This window comes from Pocillopora damicornis, chromosome 4, assembly GCF_964200805.1.
Source record: "Pocillopora damicornis chromosome 4, jaPocDami1.2, whole genome shotgun sequence".
Taxonomy (NCBI): Eukaryota; Metazoa; Cnidaria; class Anthozoa; order Scleractinia; family Pocilloporidae; genus Pocillopora; species Pocillopora damicornis.
The window spans coordinates 6,921,717-6,946,161 of record NC_142673.1 but is presented as its reverse complement, the minus strand read 5'-3'; the positions used below and the strand labels follow the sequence as shown (position 1 = coordinate 6,946,161).

At 38.0% G+C, this 24,445-nt stretch overlaps 2 protein-coding genes and 1 long non-coding RNA gene across 18 annotated transcripts in view; 2 read left to right on the top strand and 1 right to left on the bottom strand.

The window, feature by feature from the left end:
- LOC113679082 (uncharacterized) overlaps positions 1-24,445 on the bottom strand; it is a 121,973-nt gene that overhangs the window by 1,158 nt on the left and 96,370 nt on the right. The window contains exons 1-8 of one of the 16 annotated variants that reach the window (XR_016186012.1): positions 23,915-24,290; positions 22,839-22,898; positions 21,358-21,446; positions 17,600-17,659; positions 3,329-3,431; positions 2,029-2,193; positions 835-908; positions 178-242 (exon numbers count right to left, since the gene is read on the bottom strand). The gene's annotated coding sequence lies outside the window, so the exon portion shown is untranslated. Of the gene's footprint in view, positions 1-177; positions 243-834; positions 909-2,028; positions 2,194-3,328; positions 3,435-5,679; positions 5,919-12,969; positions 13,087-15,128; positions 15,905-17,599; positions 17,660-18,625; positions 19,036-21,357; positions 21,447-22,838; positions 22,899-23,914; positions 24,291-24,445 lie in introns of those variants that run through there. The other 15 variants (XR_016186010.1, XR_016186013.1, XR_003446958.2 and 12 more) reach the window with 15 other exon arrangements.
- LOC113679081 (uncharacterized) lies at positions 7,352-9,620 on the top strand. Its single transcript, XM_027196025.2, has one exon. The coding sequence runs from the start codon at positions 7,815-7,817 to the stop codon at positions 9,042-9,044; it is 1,230 nt and encodes a 409-aa protein (XP_027051826.2). The 5' UTR covers positions 7,352-7,814; the 3' UTR covers positions 9,045-9,620.
- On the top strand, positions 15,770-17,277 carry LOC149046646 (uncharacterized). Its single transcript, XR_016186030.1, has 2 exons — positions 15,770-15,942; positions 16,352-17,277. It is a non-coding gene; the product is annotated as an uncharacterized LOC149046646 (long non-coding RNA).

Sequence of the window (24,445 nt, the reverse complement as noted above, 5' to 3'; positions counted from 1 at the left end):
GCGTAAATTTTTGATGTAAGCGAGAGGAAGGGAGAATTTAACATTTCTGATTCACCGGAAAACAATTTTCTGCTCTACGAAAATACTTGCCGATGCAAATGACTAAAACGGAAAATTCCAACGAATTACATAGATTTTTGTTAAGAATGTCCACAGTAACACAGCAATTATACTCACCAAAACAAGTAAAAGATACTCTCTTCTCCTCTGAACTCCATTTTACACTTGTGAACTTTTCAGTACTTGGAAGAAGAAAATGGTAGCAACAATAATAATTATAACTTATAATTTTACAATAATCGAAACCAGATCAGCTTGTTACCCAACTCTAAGCTCTTTGCCAGCACCATATAATAGCCAGACCTACTATGGCAACGAGAACGTGGCGAAACAAAAGATTTAATGAGCAGAATAATAGCTGAGCACGTGCGCTTAAAAATTGTACATTTCCCTGTTGTCCTCTAAAATAACAAAACAACAACAAGAAATCCGCCGACGGCAAATTATTTACGCATCCTCTTGGAATTCAATGACATCTCCACATACGCAAGAAATTTGAAGAAGAAATTAGACGCAAAGACTGCTAACCACTGGCCGAGTTTTTCAGACAAAATGTAAAGTTACTTAGTGATAAATGTTTTCAAAATCAGACAAAGTGGGAAAACGGAGATCTGTATATGGCAAATGTAGATAGTAGTCCGCCTTCCTTCCAAAAGTTGAAAAGTAAATTGTGACCGCAAACATTTATCTTGGAAATAGGGAAAGTAAATATGACACCTCTTACTCTACAATAAATAGAATTTAAATCAAATCCCAACAAACAAAAATACATACTTGGCCTTACTTCCTTTCTTTAGACGTTAAAGAGATCTTGAATCAGTTCCTTCTCCTATGCTTTCTTTCAAAATCTGAAACAAATTGGAGAAGAGGAAAATGTCAACACCTTTATACTCACAACATTCACCTGGAGAGAAGGAACGGTGCAATAAAACACCAAGGTAAAGGGCTAAAATAATGCAAAGGCCCCAGAGTAACACATTAAATACAACAACACGGAAACTGTTTAAAAAACAACAAACAAACAGACAACAAAAAAAACAAACCAAAACATTCAAGTGAGAACAGAACAACATAACATGAATATTTTATTCACATTTTCAAACACCTCGAAACTCTTCAGAACTACGTTCTCGGTCTTTGAAGATGTGATGACACCGTAAATGCTAATTATATTACTGTAATATTACAGAGAAAATGAACTGAACCAAACAACACCAAACTAAATGCCTTGTGAAATATCATGGGTTCTGTTTTTATTCGAACGAAGAGAAAACAAGTGGACGTCTATTTTTTCATCAGCCTACAGCTTCATGAATGGTACTTCAAAAACGTTGACTATCAAATTTTTAGCACGAGCTTCAACCTAGTTTTCAAGAAGTCAGTCATGCAAAGTACCCACCCATAAAATGGCCTGAGAAATCAATACAAATATCAGCTATTGCAGTACAACTCGAATGAGCACTGATTATGACGTTATCACGTCACAACATTCAAAAAAAAAAAACGCTAAAAAACGCTAATGTATCAAATTTTGTCTCTTCCCCTTCCTTTTTTCTGTGGAGGCTGCTACATATGATTTAATTATTTCAAGTACTCCTGCATCTGTCACAATCTCAATATGGAACTGGACTTTAATGTCATTTCCTTTTCATTAATTTCAGCTCAAAAAAATAAAAAGTCTATGACCCAAGCACCAGAGCTCCTCAGGTCTAGTTTAGGCTGCTTGAAGGGTCATGGATCTCGAAAGATTTTGAAATTGGATTTTTTCCCTTCCCCAGAAAAGTATTGCCCCTTTGCATTAATGACTTATTTCTGAATCTCTGTGATAAGGTAACTGCAGGAATGTGTGTTTGGGCAGATTTGATGAATTTGCCTCACAGATCTCAACATCCAGTAGATTGTTTCAAGCTCTCTTCTTGTAAAATTACATTGCGTCTTTGAGAAAAGGTTATCATTTTACACACTGACCTGCCAGGTTTCTATCTTATTTATCTCCTTTTTATGTCCTGTCAATTGGCTGTGTTACTTTGCAGGTCTTGATAGTGTGCAGGAGCCACACTTCTCTAATCCAACTGATGTCCCAATTACCCAAGCACTTTAATCCAGGTTTGGCCATACTTGAGCAGTGAGAATCTTTAAAAAGAAAGCCAATAGTCAGCTACATGTATTGATGAATCTCTCTGCAGAGCAGTCAGCCAATTTGACATTCAAGCTAACTACATCAAGAGTCCTCCAGTAAAACCAGCCATTAGTTAGGCACTCTTTCAGCCAGTTTGTCAGTAAGTCAGTCAGCTCATGTTTTAGTCAGTCAGTCAGCCACCCAGACAATCAGTGACTAAGTCATTTTGGTGATCTAGCCATGCCATCTCTTAGCCTGTTAACCCTTTAACTCCCATGAGTAAACAAGACAGAGTTTCTCCTTACAATATCTAGCAAACAATAACAACTAGACAAGTGATGAGAATAAAGAAAAAGATCAATTTGAGGTTAATGATCCAACACTAAATTCTCTGAACTAACATTATAAGAATTGTATAGTTAACAGTAGGGAGAATTACAAATTTGATCTGGGAGTTGAAGGGTTAAGGGTGCATACCCTTGGCAAACCAGTTGATTACTAGATCAGTTAGCCAGCCAGAGTCTTAGACACTTGATGGACTACCTGTGAGGTTCATCTGTCAGTGGATACGACCTTAGCAGTCACTAGGTTAGTCAGTCTGATGGTCAGTTAACTATCAAGACAGTCAACCTGCCAGCCCAACAGTTGGTCACTGGTCAGTCATGCACAGAGTCAGCCCACTGAGTAGCCAGTCTGCACATTAGTCTGCAAACACTCACTGGTTCAGTTATGCAGCAGTCAGTGAATTAGTTATTGAATGGACAAACCATGCTATTTATCTGAGAATTCCCTTAGCAAACCAATCAGTTTGTCAGTTAGTCCACTGGTTAGTCAACCACTGTGTCAGCCAATTGAGCTAGCACTTATAATATTTTAGAATTGCTTTGGTCCATAACATCAAAGTAGCATTAGATCAATAAACTATCAGTCACCACAAAACCAAATGTACTTTACAACCCCTGAAGCTCTGTGAAATACACAGTCAAAAAATTTAACAAGGCAAACAAGTTTACTGATCTTTCATGACTTGTTGCAAAACATGAATGATTCACTAAGGGGGGGGGGGGGGAAATTCTCAAAATGTCCTTTCAAGTGTCAAGAAAACTCACTAACACACCAACCTCTACTGTTCTAAATAACTTTGAGTACCTTTTCTTATTGTGATACAGCATGAACATTCCTCTTTTTCACAATTCTGGTAAGAAAACAGTTCTACTTTTGTCTTGTTTCTACTTCTTCAGTGTGAAAGATTCTTCTGAAAACAAATAAAAATATCATGATCATGCTTTGAACTTTGAGTGATCAAAAATTTCAAAACAGTAAAATAAAACCCTCTGTTGGGTATTTGCTTGTGAGCATCATTCTATAATGTGAAAATTGTATTTCTAAGCCATTAACTCACAAAAGCAGACCCTTTACCATCAAATTCCTCCATTTATTTAAAACATGTGTATGACACTTGTAAGACTTGACACTTCCAGTTCAAATGCCCAACCTCACCCATGCAAGGTTAAAATTACCCAACCCCTCTGCAAAGACACAGCCAAATGCACATGGGTTGCCGGTTGAAGAATCAAATTGATTGGGGCATAACTAACAACTGATTCTCCCAATTGATAAGGGTCTCCTACAATCAGTCTGCAATGCAGACCTTCCCCATCTGATGTGGGTTGGGGTAAGAATAGAAATTATGGCAAGTGTTAACGTAGGATGAAGATTTTCTGATCAAAAAATAGATTCCATTATTTCATGCTTCTGTTCAGTAATAGATCACAGATGACATCATAATGTGGTAAGGACAAAAAAAAGACACATTGTGTATTACAGTACAGACCCACAGCAACATGGATTCTATTTGCTTCATATGATAAAAAAGCAAAATGTTGTTAATAGTGATTCATTGAGGTATCAATCTGTACTCTAACTGATCATAGATAAGAGCCAATCAACAGTGTGCATAATTCAGCTTATCATATAACAGATTTCATAACAAAGTTAGATTCATGTTAACCAATTCCTGAATGCAAGTAAGCATCCCATACTCATGGTCCCATTGATGATGAGTATGAACACACTGAACCATGACAGAAGGAATTCCTCTCTCTATGAACCATTTAAACTACCCTATTGAGAATATCATGAAACAGTTTGTTCACAGATCAGTTGTGCATTCATCAAAATCCTCAAGAACATTACACAAAGTAAGTATCATCTGATTGGCAAGTATCATAAATTGCACAACGGCAGGTGAATTGAAAGGTTGCATCCTGAGATCTACAGTGTAAATTTTGTAGCACGTTAAAAATGAAACAGCTAAACTAAATTTCTCAATCTACTTGTAATAAAAATCACAGTCACCCATGCACCAGGAGGAACTGGTTTAATTTTTCTAGAACTGAGCCTCATTAACAAGGGAACAAACACCACACAGTAACTGCGTACTGTAAGTTTATGATGCAAGAATTTGGAGTTTGTATTTTAAAATTTTTCCTAAGGGGTTCAATTAGCACTTGCTGTTGACTTAGATGAGGACTCTGTGAAGCTCTAATTTAAGGAGCAGCAATGAAAACAATTTCTGTGAAAGCACAATACTATCTGATACCAATGAAAATTAGATTTTTCTTTTGTTTACACTCTCCTCCTACTCCTGTAAGTGGCCACCCCATGCATAATAATTGACTCTTGGCAATGAAATTTGTCTTTATCTTGCAAATCAATAAAAATATGACCTTTTAGAGAGCAACAGAACAGTCAGGATCAGTTTTGTCAAATCTCAATTTGTCCACAGAAAAACCAGAGTCGGACATAACATTTGTAATGTCACATTATGGCCATGTTCATTATGGTCTACTTTCCTCGTTTCTCTTTTACATAATATAACCTATTTTCCTTTGGTGTCTGCTTATGGGAATAATTCTCCTAGGCAGACAGCTCTACCAATAGACACTTCTTCCAATAGCTGAGGGTGCTGGCTTGCGAGAGAGTTGATTGTATTGCTTAATTGAAGCGCTTAAGAAGTTTAGAAAGTAACCCAAATGCTGGACTCACCCTTAGGTGGACCCTGAGTGCTTATTTTGTACTTTTCACAAGTTTGCACATGCTTTATGCACTGTGGTTTGAAGACCACTAACTGATGCTTAAATCAGTTTTTAATTACTATTGCATCATAAATCAGCATATATTGAGACAGATGTATATACATTTCCATAAAATGTATATATACCGGCAAGGGAATATATCTGTATCGTGGTGGTAAATAAAAAGAGGCTCCTGTTTAAAAACACATACACACACACCGAATTTCGAATTTCCAGCCGAGCAAAACTTTTCAACAGTAGCATGAGCATAATCAGCAAGTAGCTGAGTTATCAGATTAATCATTAACTTAGTTTACTAGCATACGAACTTAAGAACTAGCAAAGTCAGCAAAGTAAAAGATCAGGCTGAAGAAACATAACAAAATAACCCGCTTATAACAGGATTTCTCCACGCGCATGTACCTCTTTTTGCAGCTTTCTGACATGAAGAGAAATATGGCTTTCATTTCTCTATTTTGGGGCTACCATTTCCATCTGTTTTAAGTCCAAATGTCACCAAATGCCATAAAATATGTTTAAAATGAAAGAAATGTCAATTTCCCTTCCTGTTCGGGGTTTTATACTAAAGCTTCGCTGTGATTTTCCATCACACCCAACCACATCCGCCGCCATGTTGAATTCGACCTCTTTGTTCTCAGCTTGTTCCCAGCTCTTCTCCACGTATCGCGTGGAAGACTACGCGAACTGCAGAAAGTTGCGGAATCTCTTCGTGGATCAGAAGCACAATCAACTTTTACATATGTTTCTGATTTGCTGTTGCATTGGACGATTGACAACCACTTAACAATAAGGTTTTATTCGTTGAGGGAAGGGGAGGGAACATCCTGTATAAAATTAACTGAGGTTATGGCCGAATATCAGGAAAGGAGAGCCAAAAATATATTTGTTTTTTTCATTTTCATTGATGGGTGAGTATCGAATCTGTTTCCTTTTCAAGGAAAGGAGTCATCTGTGACGGTTTTCGTCTGGTTTTTGAAGTTTAAAACTGTACCAGGATAGTTCCAATACTGGCCATATAAGGCTTTCAACTGAAGCAATGCGATCGACAGTGAAAAAATAGATTGGTTTCTCGACGAAGCCAATCGCAATTATCTGTGGGATTAAAATGTTGACTTTCAGTTCAGTTCTGAACAGAGTGTCATTTCATGTTCTCTTCCGATGATTGACGACCTCTTCTATCGGTAGTCTCCAGATAATAATCGATAATTTATTGCTTTGAAATCCTAAACCGCACCTACGGAATTGACTGTTTCAAATTTCCAAACACGCGCAATATTTTTTTTTTGATAGACATTATTATGTATAGTCTTCCTAATAACACGGAGAACTCTGTAGTTATAAATACTGTTATAGGCGGCCCGTATAACGCCCTCAATGCGAGCCGATTTCAAAGCTTGAGTTCTCAAATCTGCCTGGAGGTTAAACTTCAATCTATCTTGCCTCACGAGTGGTGTGCTCATGGCCGAGTCATGACAAAACAGGGCTAACAACGTCATAAAAACTTCTTTTTTAGAATGAGTAACCACGAAATTCTACTACAAAATTAAATTCAACCGCAGAAGTACAGCAAGCTTAAATGTTTTGGTACAGTTGGTGACGCAACTGAAGTCGAGTGGGTGTATGTATCTTCTAAATCATTCAACCGGCTAAAACACGGATTGCTTGTCAATAAAATGTTTTCAAAACAAACGTCTCAGCTCCAAGCTAGACGGTGACAGGACGAGAAGTAATGAACTTTCGGGTACCTGTCTCCCTCAGGGTATGTGAATTAATTTCTCATTTTCAAACAGTAAAGTGCTTGACATCGGGCTTAAATTTGTAAAGCGTTTCTCACAAAATAAATAGACCTTGAAATTTACTGTCTTAAATTATCATTGGTGGAGGTCAACTTTCAGTAAAGAGGTTATTTGTATCACATTAATTCTGCCTTCAAAGAGAACTTTTACGCATAGACAAAGCTGTTTATTTCTTGGCCCTAATTCGCTAAAGGAAATTTTTTATGAAGTTTCTCACGAATGACTACCGCTTTTCAACTTTGCTAAAAGTGTGTGTCGACCAACGTAGAATCAATTAGCTTCGACTGAGCCTCGCCAGGTGGTGTTTTTAGCAATTATTCCACTGTCAAAACCCGACAATTGGTTCAGTCCTAGATAGCATCAAAATCGATTTATATGCAGATTTGGCTGAAAGTAAAAGTGTTTGTCTAAAATAATCGAAAGTTAGCTACACTGTGTTTATCGACGTCGTTCACAGATCACTGATTTTTTTAAGTCGGCTGAGCGTTAAGAGAAACGGATCCGTTGTGTGCTATTCTTGGCTGTTGAAAAACCAGAAGAGCCTTGACGTTAAAAAAGTGACAAGCCATTAATGGAAAGTCGTGGTTATAATAGTGCGCACGCAGGGTTTCCGGATTATCGATCGACTATAAAATGTCTCGATCAAGGATCACTGGCGCGGCTTGAGTTCTACCGTCGTGAAATGCGCTTTCATTTTAAATAAGATTGTAAAATTCGAGCTTATAAATCAAACGGTAAGCTATGGAAAGGTCCTTGTCGAAGAACTCTGAAGGACACCTCTTCGACGTCTCGGACGAAGAGCGACAGTTTCTGGAGGAGAAAGCGGAAATCGTTCGCAGATTTCTTCAAGACCGAGAATTGGTTGAGTGCGCCCATGAAGATGAGAAAAACGAAATGCGCTTTGCGTTTGAAGCCGAAAAGGAGAACATGAAAAAGGCTTTTGAATGCGAGAAAGAAGAAATGAGACAGGCATTCTTGAAAGAAAAGGATAATATTCGCTTGGAATTCCAGGAGGCGAAACACGTTTTGAAACTGTCGTTTGACGACGAGAAATCAGTGTTGATGAATTCGTGGGATCGCGAAAAGGAAAACCTTTTGGAAAATTTTGAGAGGGAGAAAAAGGAATTAAAGAAAAGTTTTGAAAAAAATTTGAAGGAAAAAGAAGAGGGCTTTAGGGCAGAAAAGATAGAAATGGATGTGACAATACGCAAAGAACTCGAACGAATCGAGGACGTAGAAAAGGAATTAAAGCGAACTTTGTGTCAAGGCTTAGGGGATCTGGAAAATATTTATTTGGAGGAAAACGCGCTTTTAGAAACAGTGTACAACCATGAGCAACCTGAGGTGGACATGCACTTCAAATCGCTCTTAGATGCCGAGTTAAGCGTGGACAGAGAGGACTTGTTAAAATCACTGACCCAAGAAAAGAACAGGATGCAGTCGCACTACGCTAATAAACACAAACAAGTCGAGCACCAGTTCGCGTCGGAAATCATTGACATGGAAAAGCGATTCAAAAAGCAGAAAAACGACTTAATGAACATCTTTAGGAGGGAAAAGTCTGACATGGAGGAACACTTTCGCAAAGAGAAAGAAGATATCAGACGTAAATTTGACGTGGATTTCCGGCGCATTTTACAACAAGAGAAGCTGAAATTCGAGTCGGAAATTCAAGGTTACGAACATGATATTTCTGTCTTGAAATATCAAAAAGAACAGCTAGAGAAATGTTACGAGCTGGAAATACAAACTTTGCGGCTAAAATTCGAGCGAGACAAACTTGAAATGGAGAATAAGTACACTAACGAAAAAAAGGATCTTAGGAGGGTTCTAAAAGGACAATACCAGAGAAAATTGAGCGACGATAAAGTTCGACTGGAATGGCTACTAGACCAGTTTCACCTTGGAAGAGGAGCCAGCAGCGAAAATCTTCAAACTTCTCAAAGCTTCAGCTCCGTTTATTCAGATTAAAGGCTTTAGCATTTACGCAATCAAACCTTATCGAGATTTAACCGGGTGAAGTACTTGAAAAGATTTTCGCAACGACGGTTAATGCTTAAAACTGAATTGCAAGCTCGATGGTTAGGAATCAGGTATTATCGTCAAGACGTTACAATTGCGCTGCCGCCATCAGTTTCAGTAAAATTAAATTTGCTCTATTGCCTCTTTTATTCAACATACACGGTTGATACCGAATTTGTACATAAAAAAAAAAAAACATTTGAAGAAAAATCAGCATGAACTATAAATGTAATGAAAACAGCCTTGGAGACTGCGGGAAAACAAAAGAGATTATTCTAGTCTCGTTAAACAGTAAGAAAGCAATTAATATTTCATGGTTTTCGTATGGAATATATCTAAAGAGATCCGCAAACTATCAACAGAGATTATTTGGGTCTTTTAAAAGATGTGAAATGCAAATCATATGGTAAGTTTGAAGTTCTGTGTAGTGCTGATGGCTAGGAAGAGGCCAACCGAATATTGTATAAAAAATGTATTAAAAAATTGTTTCAAGAGTTATCTATTAAATATGTCTATTAATAATGATTTTTTCGGTTTTCTTTTAGCCTGTATTCATAAGCCTGAACGTGCTGGGAAGAAAACAGACATAGAGTTTGTCGATCGCGTGACAATCTCCGTCTGAGCGCTTAACGCTCTTCGATTTCAAAACCCTTAACCCATAGGGGTGATTAGCATCTGATTTCTCCCTACAGAAACAAACATTGAGGTCAAGGGAATAAAAGAAATAATCGCGAACTCAAGAAGGTCTTTATTATTAGACAAATTATCCATGTAGGACTTTAGAAAATGTATAAAGAACAGTACGGCGAGCTTGCATATTAATGTTCGATCATAAAGGGTTAACCCTTTAACCCCTAAGATCTCATTAGTAATTCTCCTTACTGCCTGCCATACAGTTCTTGTGATGTTAGTTTAGAGAATTTGATATTGGATCAACTTATAATTCCCTAAGTGATATTTTTCTATATTCTCATCACTTGCCCGTTTGATGTTGTATTGATATTGTAAGGAGAAATTCTGTCTTGGTCACGCATGGGAGTGAAAGGGTTAAATCCGAATAACCGAAGACTTTGAATCGCACAGCTTGATAAATGAAAGAAACTGCAATAATTTGGTATTCAGTGCATTTTCTCCTTGCCTCGAGTCACTTCAGTTACACATGAGAAGCTGTTCGTCTTGTTTAATCCTTTCAACCGCAGTGCTGACCAGAAAGAAACTTCTTCTAACAACAGCAATACATTTCAAGCAGAAAGGTGGGGGAGGGGGGGGGGGGGGCCGGGGGTAAGGAAAGGTACCAGTTGGAAATGTTTGATTTAAAACCCAAATTCTCAGAACTACAATTGACAGAAGTGTATGGCAGATATTGTTGAGAATAAACATGAAGATTTTGGCCAGTAACATAAGTAACATAAAACATGAAAAATAAAAATAAAACGACGAGGACGACAGCGTCGGCAATTTTATTATTTTTCTGTGTGGTTTTTCAGTTCTTTTATATTTTTTTGGGGAGTTTTTATCGACAAAGTTTTCAATTTTTTTGTGCACACGTAATGTTCGCAACGCGTGACTCACATTTTATTATTTTTTTCTCTTTTTCATTTTTCTTTTTTTTTTTTTGGTGTCACAGGTCTCAAGCCTACGTCAGTAACGCAAGCGGGAGCAAGTGCTGTTTTACAAGACCATAGTGACGTTTTGCAAGCCGAACACTGCCGGGTCACGCAGGAACTCCTGCCGTGACCAAATATATATGCTAAGTGAAAGCAATATATTTGCAACAGACTCGACAATCACTGACTTATGGGACTTGAAGTGAGCCTCCTTTTCATGCCCAGTTGGATATAACGGCCATCTCAGAACTACATGACGAGAACAGCAGTGCAATATAGGTGTCGAATTCTTCTTCGAAATTTTACAGACGAAACAAGGCTTCTACTTTGGAGAGTTGGATGCGCATGTGTAGTTATTTTCCCTCGAAAAAACCCGTTCATTTTATCCTCAACCACAGCAAATTTGATATACGGCTACCAGAAAGTCACCAGCAAAATCGACGGGTATCAATAAAAACATTAGTTACACTTGTTGAATTTGCAATAATTAGAGATGTTGTTGGGTGACCAGAATGAAAGAATTAAAATAGTTGACTCCATTAATATTTGGATAACTGAATACTGCAGTTGACATCTGCCCTTTGGGTGCTTCAACGAGACAACCAAGGCCAAATCACAGCCTGAGAAGAAACGGACACATTTTCTGAAAACAATCTAGGTATTTGCAAGAGTTTATATGTAACTTAACACTGAGGCGGAAACGAATCATTTCCGGGTTGCATAATTATCTTAAAATGCTAATGTTATTCTAACTGAAGCTTCAAAACGAGTTACTGAGTTGTTTTCTAAAAGAGTGTCTATGCTTAAACTTAGCGTCAAATCCGATATTTTTAAATTTTGAACTTGAATTTTAAAACACGAGATTCTTAAAGTGCGTTTCCCGTCAGAAATTCTAAAGAACAACTTCACCCCTTTTGTAACGCACTCCTTACGTAATCTTTTCAATGAAATCATTCCTGTGAGGACCACAATAACTGCCCAGGTCAAAAGAGAAGCGATTACCACAGAGACAGTCGGCTATGATTGCGCCAAAATGCAGACAATACGACATGTTCTCATTTTTTATAGGAATAGGACAATGTTAAATATGAAGTAACCCATGTGACGAAGAGAAGTAAACAGCATCTTTCCATGCAGTTTAGAGTTTGTCTTACACAAATTCTCAAGAGATGTGACTGAAATTTTGAAGAAACTTGACGACATTCGCGGAGCTGGGGGAGATTTAATGAGAGTATCAATCCGGTTTGATGTCTGTGATCCCACACCAATTCCTCCCAAAGTCCTGTTTTTGTTATAATTTTATCCTAACTACATGATTAGTCCTTGTTTTGAGGTGTAAAATCCTCCAAAAACGTTTACATCTAATTCTCAATTTTTTTAAATTATAGATATACTAAATAACTTGAAACAAGCTGCACAAATTACGGAGTGATAATTGCTTGTTTCAGTCCACAATTATGCTCGAACACTTGTTTCCATTTGTTCTACTTCGTAATGCACAGATATTCGTTAATTAACATTAGTAAATGTGCAGTGACATAATTTTTGCATTGACTCAAATCCGTTTGTTTGAATAACTCTGCAAACCTCTTGAGTCAGATCAGGCAAGAAACATTCCCCCTCTACCCCCCCCCCCCCCAACAAAATGAGCAAACCCATTTCATGAGTTACAAGAGAGCCAGAGTCACGTCCCACTCTGAGTCTTATCCACGCCTGAGTCACATTAGAGACTGACTTAGATCTGAGCCTGAGTCATATCCCAACCTGACGGAATGTCATCTAAGACTGACTCAGATCTGCTGTGATCAGATCAGCAGATTTCATAAAATGAGTCACACCCAAGCATGGGGCGGAAAGCAATCAAGAACATAAAGCGTTCTGTTGTTAGCATACTATGGCAACAACGTGAAGCCTGAAGTTATGAAAATATTTTCCAGATACCTAAGTTTACTTTTAACGATGAAAAATGGCCTTTCATAAAAATAAATAGCATTTTTTAAGCAAGGTGGCCCAATCATTTGTGAAGGCTGAGCCCTGAATTTCTTCAAATATCAAGTAATTACAATGCTAATCTTAAAATTCCAAAATATAAAATTTATAACATTTATTTGCGAATTTTCAACTAAGATTTATCACACAAGCATTATTTCATCTAAGACAGCTCATTCTCAGAATTGTATTTTACAAAATGCATATGAATTACATTCCTGACTGCGTCCAAACAATGCTCTTGTCAAAGCACATTAAATTTCATAAAATTTGACTAGATCGAAGAATGCAAATTGATCAATAAATAAATTACTGAGCCATATATATTCAATCAAAATAAGGAGTCCTTGGTCATCCACGCTCCATTCGAGATTCTACACAAGAGATCAGCCTACCTAAAACAAAATGAAATTTGTTATGTCTGCTGCAAGCTTTGACAAGAAATTAATATTCATAGACCACTGTCGCAAAATTTTCTCCTGAAGGGGAAACATTGGTAGCGCATGTTGAAATCTTAAAACATCTATAGCTTATTGAGCACTTTAATAATTACTATCATCTTCATGTGCAGAAGTGTTAGACACATCTGTTATAACGTTATCCAAGTCCAAACCTTGTTATCCTTAGGATTTTATCAGACTTACTGCATTTAAGACAAAATTTAATTGAATTTATAACTTCTTATGTTTACAGTCAGTTGTTACACGTAGGTCTTCAACAACTCTAAGCCTGTCACAAAAGCTTCTCTCTTTAAACTCCAACGATCAACTTTGAATCAGTAAACAATTTTTAAGGGCCAAGCGAGGATAAAAAAAAAGAATTACGGTTCAGTGAATAAACACACAAAGGTTCTTAATTTATACCGGCACACTGATATGTTGGTTTGCCTGTGATTAGATATACTATACATGACTGATCCCAAGCGCATTTCGCTATCACTAGGACTAAACAGACACGACGCAAACAACAACGAGACAATATAAGATTCTTTTTCCTTAGCTTAGGGGGCTCACCGATGAATCGAGAAGTTTCCCAAGAACACTAGCCGAGACATGCATTTTTCTGGTCGAGTAAGCTCGTGATTAAAATCGTTGGTCAAAACAGGAAGTGCTTGTGAAATATAATCTGACGAAAAACCTTCTGTAAATGTAGAAACATCGCACAGTGCTCATATCCGTTCAATAAAAGATTTTTCGTGAAAATTTACATCACTAACGTCAAACAAGTAAGCTATAGAAGTTACACTCTTCATCAACTTCTTGGCTTGGTCGTCATTTCATCAACCGAAACGCGCAAAGCCAGCAGTAGTACCAAATATATTTGGAACTGGAGAGTGATTAAGACTGGTAAAATACCCCATTAATCTCATTCCTCGCCAGCTCCATCGTGAGGCAGCCAACTCTCTTTCTTTAGCGAGGGAAGCCGTGAAAATATAATAGGGAAACAGTTCCGTGCAATCTTAAATTTACAACTCCACCAATACAAAACGGAACCATATCGCAGGCTCAAGTTTGTTGTACCGAACGTGAAATAACCCAAGATACCAAAATAAAAAGTAAAACGAAGGTTACGGCAGGTGATCACTTCTCTTCCTGATCCCCGTTCCGGTCCCATTCACCGGTGCAGCACAGATGAAGGGGACTGGCGCTAGATTCTTCTCTGACTAACGTGCCACATCCAACGTGGCAAGCGGGGTCTCAGGAGGCAGAAATGAGCCCTACCGGGCTGTGCCAGCGGTGCACCTACTCTGGCACAGCCGATACTCTGAAAAAACGGATTAAGTACTTATACATCACAGAAGCTACACTCGCTTGTTTGTGGTAGACCATGAGCGGAAATCAAACCCGGATCAAGAAGGAAATGGGTAAGATCCTAAAAAAGTTAAAGCTTTTTATCCATAATCTTCTCAGAAATATTAAGTTATATTATTAAATGTTATTCGAATAGCACTCAATTGACATTTTCCCCACGCATGTGCATTTTCACTCAAGCCAAACAAGAGCGAGCGCGGGCGCGAATCTTTGGTCACTCATGGGAGTGAGGGAGTGAAAGGGCTTAATCCGAACAACCGGAGACTTTGAATCGCACAGCTTAATAAATGAAAGAAATTGCAATATTTTGGTATTCAGTGCATTTTCTCCTTGCCTTGAGTCACTTCAGTTAAACATTAGAAGCTGTTTGTCTCGTTTAATCCTTTCAATCACAGTGCTGACCAAAAAGAAGCTTCTTCTAACAACAGCAATACGTTTCAAGCAGAAAGGCGGGGGGAGTAAGGGAAGGTGTCAGTTGGAAATGTTGTTTGAACAACAAGTTTTCAGAACTAGAATTGAAAGAAGTGTAAAGCAGATATCGTTGAGAATAAACATGAAGATTTTGGCAAGTAACTCAAGTAAAATAACACATGAAAAAAATGAAACGACGACGACAGCGTCGGCGATTTTATTATTTTTTTGTGTGTTTTTCAGTTCTTTTATACTTTTTTTGGGAGTTTTAATCGGTAAAGGGGAAAGTGTGCTTCTCTAACAGATAATTATTATACTTAAAGTGACTCCCGTTTTATACTTTTTTCTTTTCTTTTTCACTTTTATACTTTTTTTGGTGTCATTAGGTCTCAAGCCTACGTCAGTAACGCAAGCGGGAGCAAGTGCTGTTTTACAAGACCTTGACGTTTTATAAGCCGAACACTGCCGAGTCACGAAGGAACTCCGCCGAGTCCTTGCGTGACCAAATATAATTACTAATTGAAAGCAATATATTTGCAACAGACTCGACATTCACTGACTTATGGGACTTGAAGTGAGCCTTTTTTCATGCGCAATTGGACATAGCGGTCATCTCAGAAATACATGACGAGAACAGCAGTAAAATATAGGTGTCGAATTCTTCTTCGAAATTTTACAGACGAAATAAGGCTTCTTCTTTGGAGAGTTGGATGCGCATGTGTAGTTATTTTCCCTCGAAAGAACCCGTTCATTTTATCCCCAACCACAGCAAATTTGATATACGGCTACCGGAAAGTCACCAGCAAAATCGATGGGTATCAATAAAAACATTGGTGACACTTGTTGAATTTGCAATAATTAGAGATGTTGTTGGGTGACCAGAATGAAAGAATTAAAATAGTTAACTCCATTAATATTTGGATAACTGAATACTGCAGTTGACATCAACCCTTTGGGTGCTTCAACGAGACAACTAAGGCCAAATCGCAGCCTGAGAAGAAACGGACACATTTTCTGAAAACAATCTAGGTATTTGCAAGAGTTTACATGTAACTTAGCACTGAGGCGGAAACGAATCATTCGCAGGTTGCATAATTATCTTAAAATGCTAATGTTATTCTAACTGAAGCTTCAAAACGAGTTACTGAGTTGTTTTCTAAAAGAGTGTCTATGCTTAAACTTAGCGTCAAATCCGATATTTTTAAATTTTGAACTTGAATTTTAAACACGAGATTCTTAAAGTGCGTTTCCCGTCAGAAATTCTAAAGAACAACTTCACCCCTTTTGTAACGCACTCCTTACGTAATCTTTTCAATGAAAGCATTCCTGTGAGGACCACAATAACTGCCCAGGTCAAAAGAGAAGCGATTACCACAGAGACAGTCGGCTATGATTGCGCCAAAATGCAGAGAACACGAGGTGTTCTCATTTTTTATAGGAATAGGACAATGATAAATATGAAGTAATCCATGTGACGAAGAGAAGTAAACAGCATCTTTCCATGCAGTTTAGAGTTTGTCTTACACAAATTCTCAAGAGATGTGACTGAAATTTTGAAGAAACTTGACGACATTCGCGGAGCTGGGGGAGATTTAATGGGAGTAAATCCGGCTTGATGTCTGTGATCCCATGCCAATTTCTCCCAAACTCCTGTTTTTGTTATAATTTTATCCTAACTACATGATTAGTCCTTGTTTTGAGGTGTAAAATCCTCCAAAAACGTTGACATCCAATTCTCAATATTTTTAAATTATAGATATACTAAATAACTTGAAACAAGCTGGCACAAATTACGGAGTGATAATTGCTTGTTTAAGTCAACAATTATGGTCGAACTCTTGTCGAACACTTCGTAATGCACAGATATTCGTTAATTAACATTAGTAAATATGCAGTGACATAATTTTTGCAATGACTCAAATCCGTTTGTTTGAATAACTCTGCAAACCTCTTGAGTCAGATTAAGCAAGAAACATGCCCCCCTCTACCCCCCCTCCCCCAACAAAATGAGCAAACCCATTTCATGAGTTACAAGAGAGCCAGAGTCACGTCCCACTCTGAGTCTTATCCACGCCTGAGTCACATTAGAGACTGACTTAGATCTGAGCCTGAGTCATATCCCAACCTGACGGAATGTCATCTAAGACTGACTCAGATCTGCTGTGATCAGATCAGCAGATTTCATAAAATGAGTCACACCCAAGCATGGGGCGGAAAGCAATCAAGAACATAAAGCGTTCTGTTGTTAGCATACTATGGTAACAACGTGAAGCCTGAAGTTATGAAAATATTTTCCAGATACCTAAGTTTACTTTTAACGAGGAAAATGGCCTTTCATAAAAATAAATAGCATTTTTTAAGCAAGATGGCCCAATCATTTGTGAAGGCTGAACCCTGAATTTATTCAAATATCAAGTTACTACAATGCTAATCTTAAAATTCCAAAATATAAAATTTATAACATTTATTTGCGAATTTTCAACTAAGATTTATCACACAAGCATTATTTCATCTAAGACAGCTCATTCTCAGAATTGTATTTTACAAAATGCATATGAATTACATTCCTGACTGCGTCCAAACAATGCTCTTGTCAAAGCACATTAAATTTCATAAAATTTGACTAGATCGAAGAATGCACATTGACCAATTAATAAATTACTGAGCCATAAATATATTCACTAACAATAAGGAGGACTTGGTCATCCACGCTCCATTCGAGATTCTACACAAGAGATCTGCCTACCTAAAACAAAATGAAATTTGTTATGTCTGCTGCAAGCTTTGACAAGAAATTAATATTCATGGCCACTGTCACAAAATTTTCTCCTAAAGGGGAAACACTGGTAGCACAAGTTGAAATCTTGAAACATTTATAACTTATTGAGCATTTTAATAATTACTATCATCTTCATGTGCAGAAGTGTTAGACACATCTGTTGTAACGTTATCCAAGTCCAAACCTTGTTATCCTTAGGATTTTATCAGACTTATTGCATTTAAAACAAAATTTAATTGAATTTATAACTTCTTATGTTTACAGTCAGTTGTTACACGTAGGTCTTCAACAACTCTAAGCCTGTCACAAAAGCTTCTCTCTTTAAACTGCAACGATCAACATTGAATCAGTAAACAATTTTTAAGGGCCAAGCGAGGATAAAAAAAAAGAATTACAGTTCAGTGATTAAACACACAAAGGATTCTTAATTTATATCGGCACACTGATATGTTGGTTTGCCTGTGATTAGATATACTATACATGACTGATCCCAAGCGCATTTCGCTATCACTAGGACTAAACAGACACGACGCGAACAACAACGAAACAATATAAGATGCTTTTTCCTTAGCTCAGGTAGCTAGCCGATGAATCGAGAAGTTTCCCAAGAACACTAGCCGAGACATGCATTTTTCTGGTCGAGTAAGCTCGTGATTAAAATCGTTGGTCAAAACAGGAAGTGCTTGTGAAATATAATCTGACGAAAAAACTTCTGTAAATGTAGAAACATCGCACAGTGCTCATATCCGTTAAATGAAAGATTTTTCGTGAAAATTTACATCACTAACGTCAAACAAGTAAGCTATAGAAGTTACATTCTTCATCAATTTGTTGGCTTGGCCGTCATTTCATCAACCGAAACGCGCAAAGCCAGCAGTAATACCAAATATATATATATATATATAGAGAGAGTGAGTAAGACTGGTAAAATACCTCATTAATCTTATTCCTGCGCCAGCTCCATCGTAAGGCAGCCAACTTTCTTTCTTTGGCGAGGGAAGCCGTGAAAATATAATAGGGAAACAGTTCCGTGCAATCTTAAATTTACAACTCCACCAATACAAAACGGAACCATATCGCAGGCTCAAGTTTGTTGTACCGAACGTGAAATAACCCAAGATACCAAAATAAAAAGTAAAACGAAGGTGACGGCAGGTGATCACTTCTCTTCCTGATCCCCGTTCCGGTCCCATTCATCGCCCCAGCACAGATGAAGGGGACCGGCGCTAGATTCTTCTCTGACTAACGTGCCACATCCAACGTGGCAAGCGGGGTCTCAGGAGGCGGAAGTGAGCCTTGCCGGGCTGGGCCAGCGGTGCACCTACTCTGGCACAGCCGATACTTTCTAAAGCGAATTAAGTACTTATACATCATAGAAGCTACACTCACTTGTTTGTGGTGGACCATGAGCGGAAATCAAACCCGGATCAAGAAGGAAATTGGTAAGATCCTAAAAAAGTTGAAGCTTTTTATCCATAATCTTCTCAGAATTATTAAGATATATTTTTAAATGTTATTCGAATAGCACTCAATTGACATTTTCCCTGCGCATGTGCATTTTCACTTAAGCCAAACAAGAGCGCGCGCGGGCGCGAATCTTTGTAATAAAAGCCTTTCATTAAAGATGCGCGAGCACTTTCACTCTCATGCTTCAATGTTTCTTCTATACGCGAGTTAGCGGCACAATAATGGTTTAAATACTTAGTGACGAGCCACTTGTATAAAGTAGGGGCCTGTACAAGTCATTCCTAGTCTCAAAATAGAGCTGGGAAAGAAATTAATCTATCGCTGAGATGATATGGAGTACAAATTTATAAAAGTTTTGATACGATTCAAAATTAAATGCATCGCGGGCGCTTATGCGTGATGGGTAGACTTAACCCTCTAAATTTTGGTTTCTGTAGTTAATTTAGACAATATAACCGCAGATCTCGGGACTGGCGAGAGATGAACAGTTAAATGGCTCAAATTACGGATTTTGAAAGAAGCCATACCTATAAGAAAAGTGATTTACAAGTGTCGTTTCATTTGGCTTTGTCCTGAGGAAATAAGCTCTGTTTTCTCTTAGACTCATACAGCTCTACGAAGAGAAGAAAATTTTAATTTTAACATGCATTTTTCTGGTCGAGTAAGCTCGTGATTAAAATCGTTGGTCAAAACAAGAAGTGCTTGTAAAAAACAATCTGAAGAAAAACCGTAAAATTATTAATTAATGATTAAGACTGCTAAAATAACCCACAAATCTCATTCTTGCGCCACCTCTAGCGCAAGGCGTCCAAGTTTCTTTCCTTAGGAAGAAGGCCGTGGAAATATGATAGGGAAACAGCTCCATACAACCTTAAATTTACAATCCCACTTAGACAAAACGGAACCATATCGCAGGCTCAAGTTTGTTGTATCGAACGTGAAATAAGCCAAACGTACCAAAATAAAAGTAAAACGAAAAAAACGGCAGGAGAGCCCTCTACTTCTTGATTCCCCAATCCGGTCCCAAACGCCACAGGGCCTTTCATGATGAAGGGGACCGGTGCTGAATTGTAGACTGTCCAACGTGCCACGTCTAACGTGACAAGCGGGGCTCAGAAGGCGGAAGTGCGCCCTGCCGGGCTGTGTCAGCGGTGCACCTATTCTGGCACAGCCGATACATTAAGAAGCGGATAAGTACTTATACATAACAGAAGCTACAGTCGCTTGTTTGTGGTAGATCATGAGCGGAAATGAAACACGGATCAAGAAGGAAATTGGTAAGATCCTAAAAAAGTTGAAGCTTTTTATCCATAATCTTCTCAGAATTATTAAGATATATTTTCAAATGTTATTCGAATAGAACTCAATTGACATTTTCCCTACGCATGTGCGTTTTCACTTAAGCCAAACAAGAGCGAGCGCGGGCGCAAATCTTTGCAATTAAAGATGCGCGATCACTTTCATTCTCATGCGTCACTGTTTCTTCTATATGTGAGTTAGCCGCACAATATTGGTTTAGATACCTATAATGGCGAGCTACTTCCGTGTGGATTATGTGCTGGAACAAGTCATTCCTAGCCTCAAAACAGAGCTGCGAAAGAGTTGATATGGAGTACAAATTTGCCACAGTTTTCATATGTTTCAAAATTAGATGCATCGCGGGCGCTTACGCATGATTGGCAAATATACCGCTTATGACCAAATTCTTTCGAGAAGACGGCTGATGAAAGTCCTGTATGACTGTACCGTTATTTAAGTCGTAACCAGCGTCTCAATTGTGGTTTCAATAGTTGATTTAGACAATGTGACTGCAGGTCTCAGGACTTGCGAGAGATGAAGAGTTGAATGGCTCAAAATACAGATTACTGATTTTGCAAGAGCGCATGTTGGGCTAAATAAATACATTTAACCTATTGGAAACGGACGCCACACCTATAAGAAAAGTGATGTACAGATTTCCTTTTATGAGGATTTATCCTCAGAAAATAAGCACTGTTTTCTCTTGGCCTCACACAACTCTACAAAGAGTAGAAAATTTTAATTCTATCAAAAATTCAGTTGTTTTCAAGAAATCAGTGGGAAATATTATTTGATTAAAAACCTAAATTCTCAGAACAAGAATTTAAAGAAGTGTATGGTAGATATTGTTGAAATTAAACATGAAGATTTTGGCGGAAGTAAGGTTGACCGATCCTTACCCAAGCTAAATCAGTCAGCCTGGTTATCCTCTGGACTGTGTCTGTGACTCGCTGTTCTTCAGCCTTCAATATCTCTTGGGGGACCGAATCTACGAAAAAATCCAGAAAAATCGAACAACTCCTTCTGCAAGATAATGCTGAAGATGAAGTCGCCTATTTGACCAGGGAAAGTATACTGACTCTCACCTTGCAGTTCAGAGAATGTCTTTCACATATTGTTAGGAGACGTTACTGGAATTTTATGAGCCACTGACCATAAATATCGAGAATCCGCCGACAGTTGCAAAACTTCCTAGTTGATTTTATTTTTCCTAAAGGACCCTTTTAACAAACCTTTTTCAAAAATTATACATCAAAAAGTTCTATTGCGCTTTGCTTTCTCTAAAAAATCGAAACGTTTAAAGAAAGACTAGATGGCTGTTGTCCCCCCCCCCGTAAAACAATGAAAAATTATAAAACTTCGTACCACAACGTGATGCAATCCTGCTTTTAGCAGCTAATTTTTGCTTGTTTAGCAATGATTCAAGCCATCTTCTTTGAATAACTCATATAATATCCCAAAACTCCTGACTCAGATCAGGCAAGAAACCTTCCCCCCCCCCCCCCCCCAGAATGGGCAAACCCATTTCATGTGTTACAAGAGAGCCAGAGTCACGTCCCACTCTGAGTCATATTACCGCCCGAGTCAAATACGAAACTGACTTAGATCTGAGCCTGAGTCATATCCCAACCTGACGGAATGTCATCCAAGACTTACTCACATCTACTGAAATCAGATCAGCTAATTTCATGTCTTAAACTGAGTCACACCCGAAAATGGGTCAGATCTGAGACTGAGTTCTACCCTGTGTCATGTCCTCTCAACATGGATCATATCCCAGCCTTAAACAGTTTTAAACTGCAATTTATCAGATCCAATAAATAATTTGCTCAGTAGTGTTAATGCAACACAAAGTCATGTTACAGCCTCGACAGGAGAATAAACTCCTAACAGGTCAGGAAGCAGAAAGCAATCAAGAACATAAAAGTTCTGCAGTCAGCATATTATGGAAAAAACGTGAAGCCTGAAGTTATGAAAGTATTTTCCTAATGCCTGATTTTACTTTTAACAATGAAAAATGGCCTTTTATAAATGATATTTTTTAAGCAAGGTGGCCTAATCAGTTGTAAAGGTTGAGCCCTGAATTTCTTTAAATATCAGGCTACTACAATGCTAATTTGAAATTCAAAAATAAAAAAAAAATTGTAACAGTTATTTGAGAAATGCCAATGAAAATTTATCACACAAGAAAGATTCTCATCTAAGACAGCTCATTCTCAGAATTCTACTTTACAAAATGCATATTAATTACATACATCCGTACATGACTACATCCAAGCAATGCTCTTGTCAAAGCACATTAGATTTCATAAACTTTGACTAAATCAAAGAATGCACATTGACCAATAAATGAATTACAGAGCCATATATATTCACTCACAATAAGGAGGACTTGGTCATCCACGCTCCATTTAAGATTCTACACAAGAGATCAGCCAACCTAAAATGAAAATACACTGAGATTGGTTATGTTTGCTGCGAGCTTTGACAAGGAATTAATATCTTTAGAATTTTTCTCCAAAAGAGGGAACATTTGTAACGCAAGTTAAAATCTGAAAAACATTTAAAGGTTATTGAACACTTTAATGATTGCTATCATCTTCCTGTGCATAAGTGTTAGATACATCTGTTGGGACATTATCCAAGTCAAACGTTGTTGTCCTTTGGATTTTATCAGAGTTATCACATTTAAGACAATATTATCAGATTTATGACTTTTTTACGTTCAAAATCAATTGGTACATGTAGGTCTCAACAACACCAACCCTGTCACAAAAGCTTCTCTCTTAAAACTCCGACGGTCAACACTGAATCAGTAAACGGACACTTTTAACGGCCCAACGAGGATAAAAAAAGAACAACAATTCAGTGACTAAACATATCGAGGATTCTTCGTATCAGCACACTGATATGTTGGTTTGCTTGTGATTAGATACACTACACTTGACTGACCCTAAGTGCATTTCGCTATCTCTAGGACTAAACAGACACGACACAAACAACAATGACAATATAAGATTCTTCTTCCTTAGCTTATGGAGCTCACTGATTAATTGAGAAGTTTCCCAATAACACTAGACAAGACATGCATTTTTCTGGTCGAGTAAGCTCGTGATTAAAATCACTGGTCAAAACAGGAAGTGCATGTGAAATAAAATCTGACGAAACGAGCAAAGCCAGTATTAAGACCAAATTTATTTCGAGCTGAAGAATGATTGAGACTGCAAAAATATCCTATAAATCTTTCTTGCGCTAGTTCCATATGCATCGTAATGCAGCCAACTTTCTTTGGCGAGGGAAGCCGTAGGAATATAATAGGGAAACAGTTCCGTGCAATCTTAAATTTACAATTCCACTAGGACAAAACGGAACCACATTGCAGGCTCAAGTTTGTTATACCGAACGTGAAATAACCCAACGTTCCAAAATATAAGTAAAACGAATAGGAGATCCTACCGTTTCTTGATTCCCCAACCCCGGGCCCAATCATCAGCCGGCCTCTGATGAAGGGGAACGGCGCTGACAACTTGTCGATCCAACGTGCCACGTTGACGTCTAACGTGGCAAGCGGGGTCTCAAGAGGCGGAAGTGAACCCTGCCGGGATGTGCCAGCGGTGCACCTTTCCTGGCACAACCGTAAAGAATGATAAATGGATTAAGTATTTATACATCACAGAAGCTACAGTCGTCTGTTTGTGGTAGACCACGAGCGGAAATCAAACGCGAATTAAGTAGGAAATTGGTAAGAACCGAAAAAACAAAGCTTTTCATTCATAATCTTCTCAGAATTATTACGATATATATTGAAACGTTATTCAAATAGAACTCAATTGACATTTTCCCTACGCATGTGCATTTTCACTTGAGCAAAACAAGAACGTGCGCGGGCGCAAATCTTTGCAATAAAAGCCTTTCACAAAAGATGCGCGAGCACTTTCACTCTCATGCGTCAATGTTTCTTCTATAAGCGAGTTAGCGGCACAATAT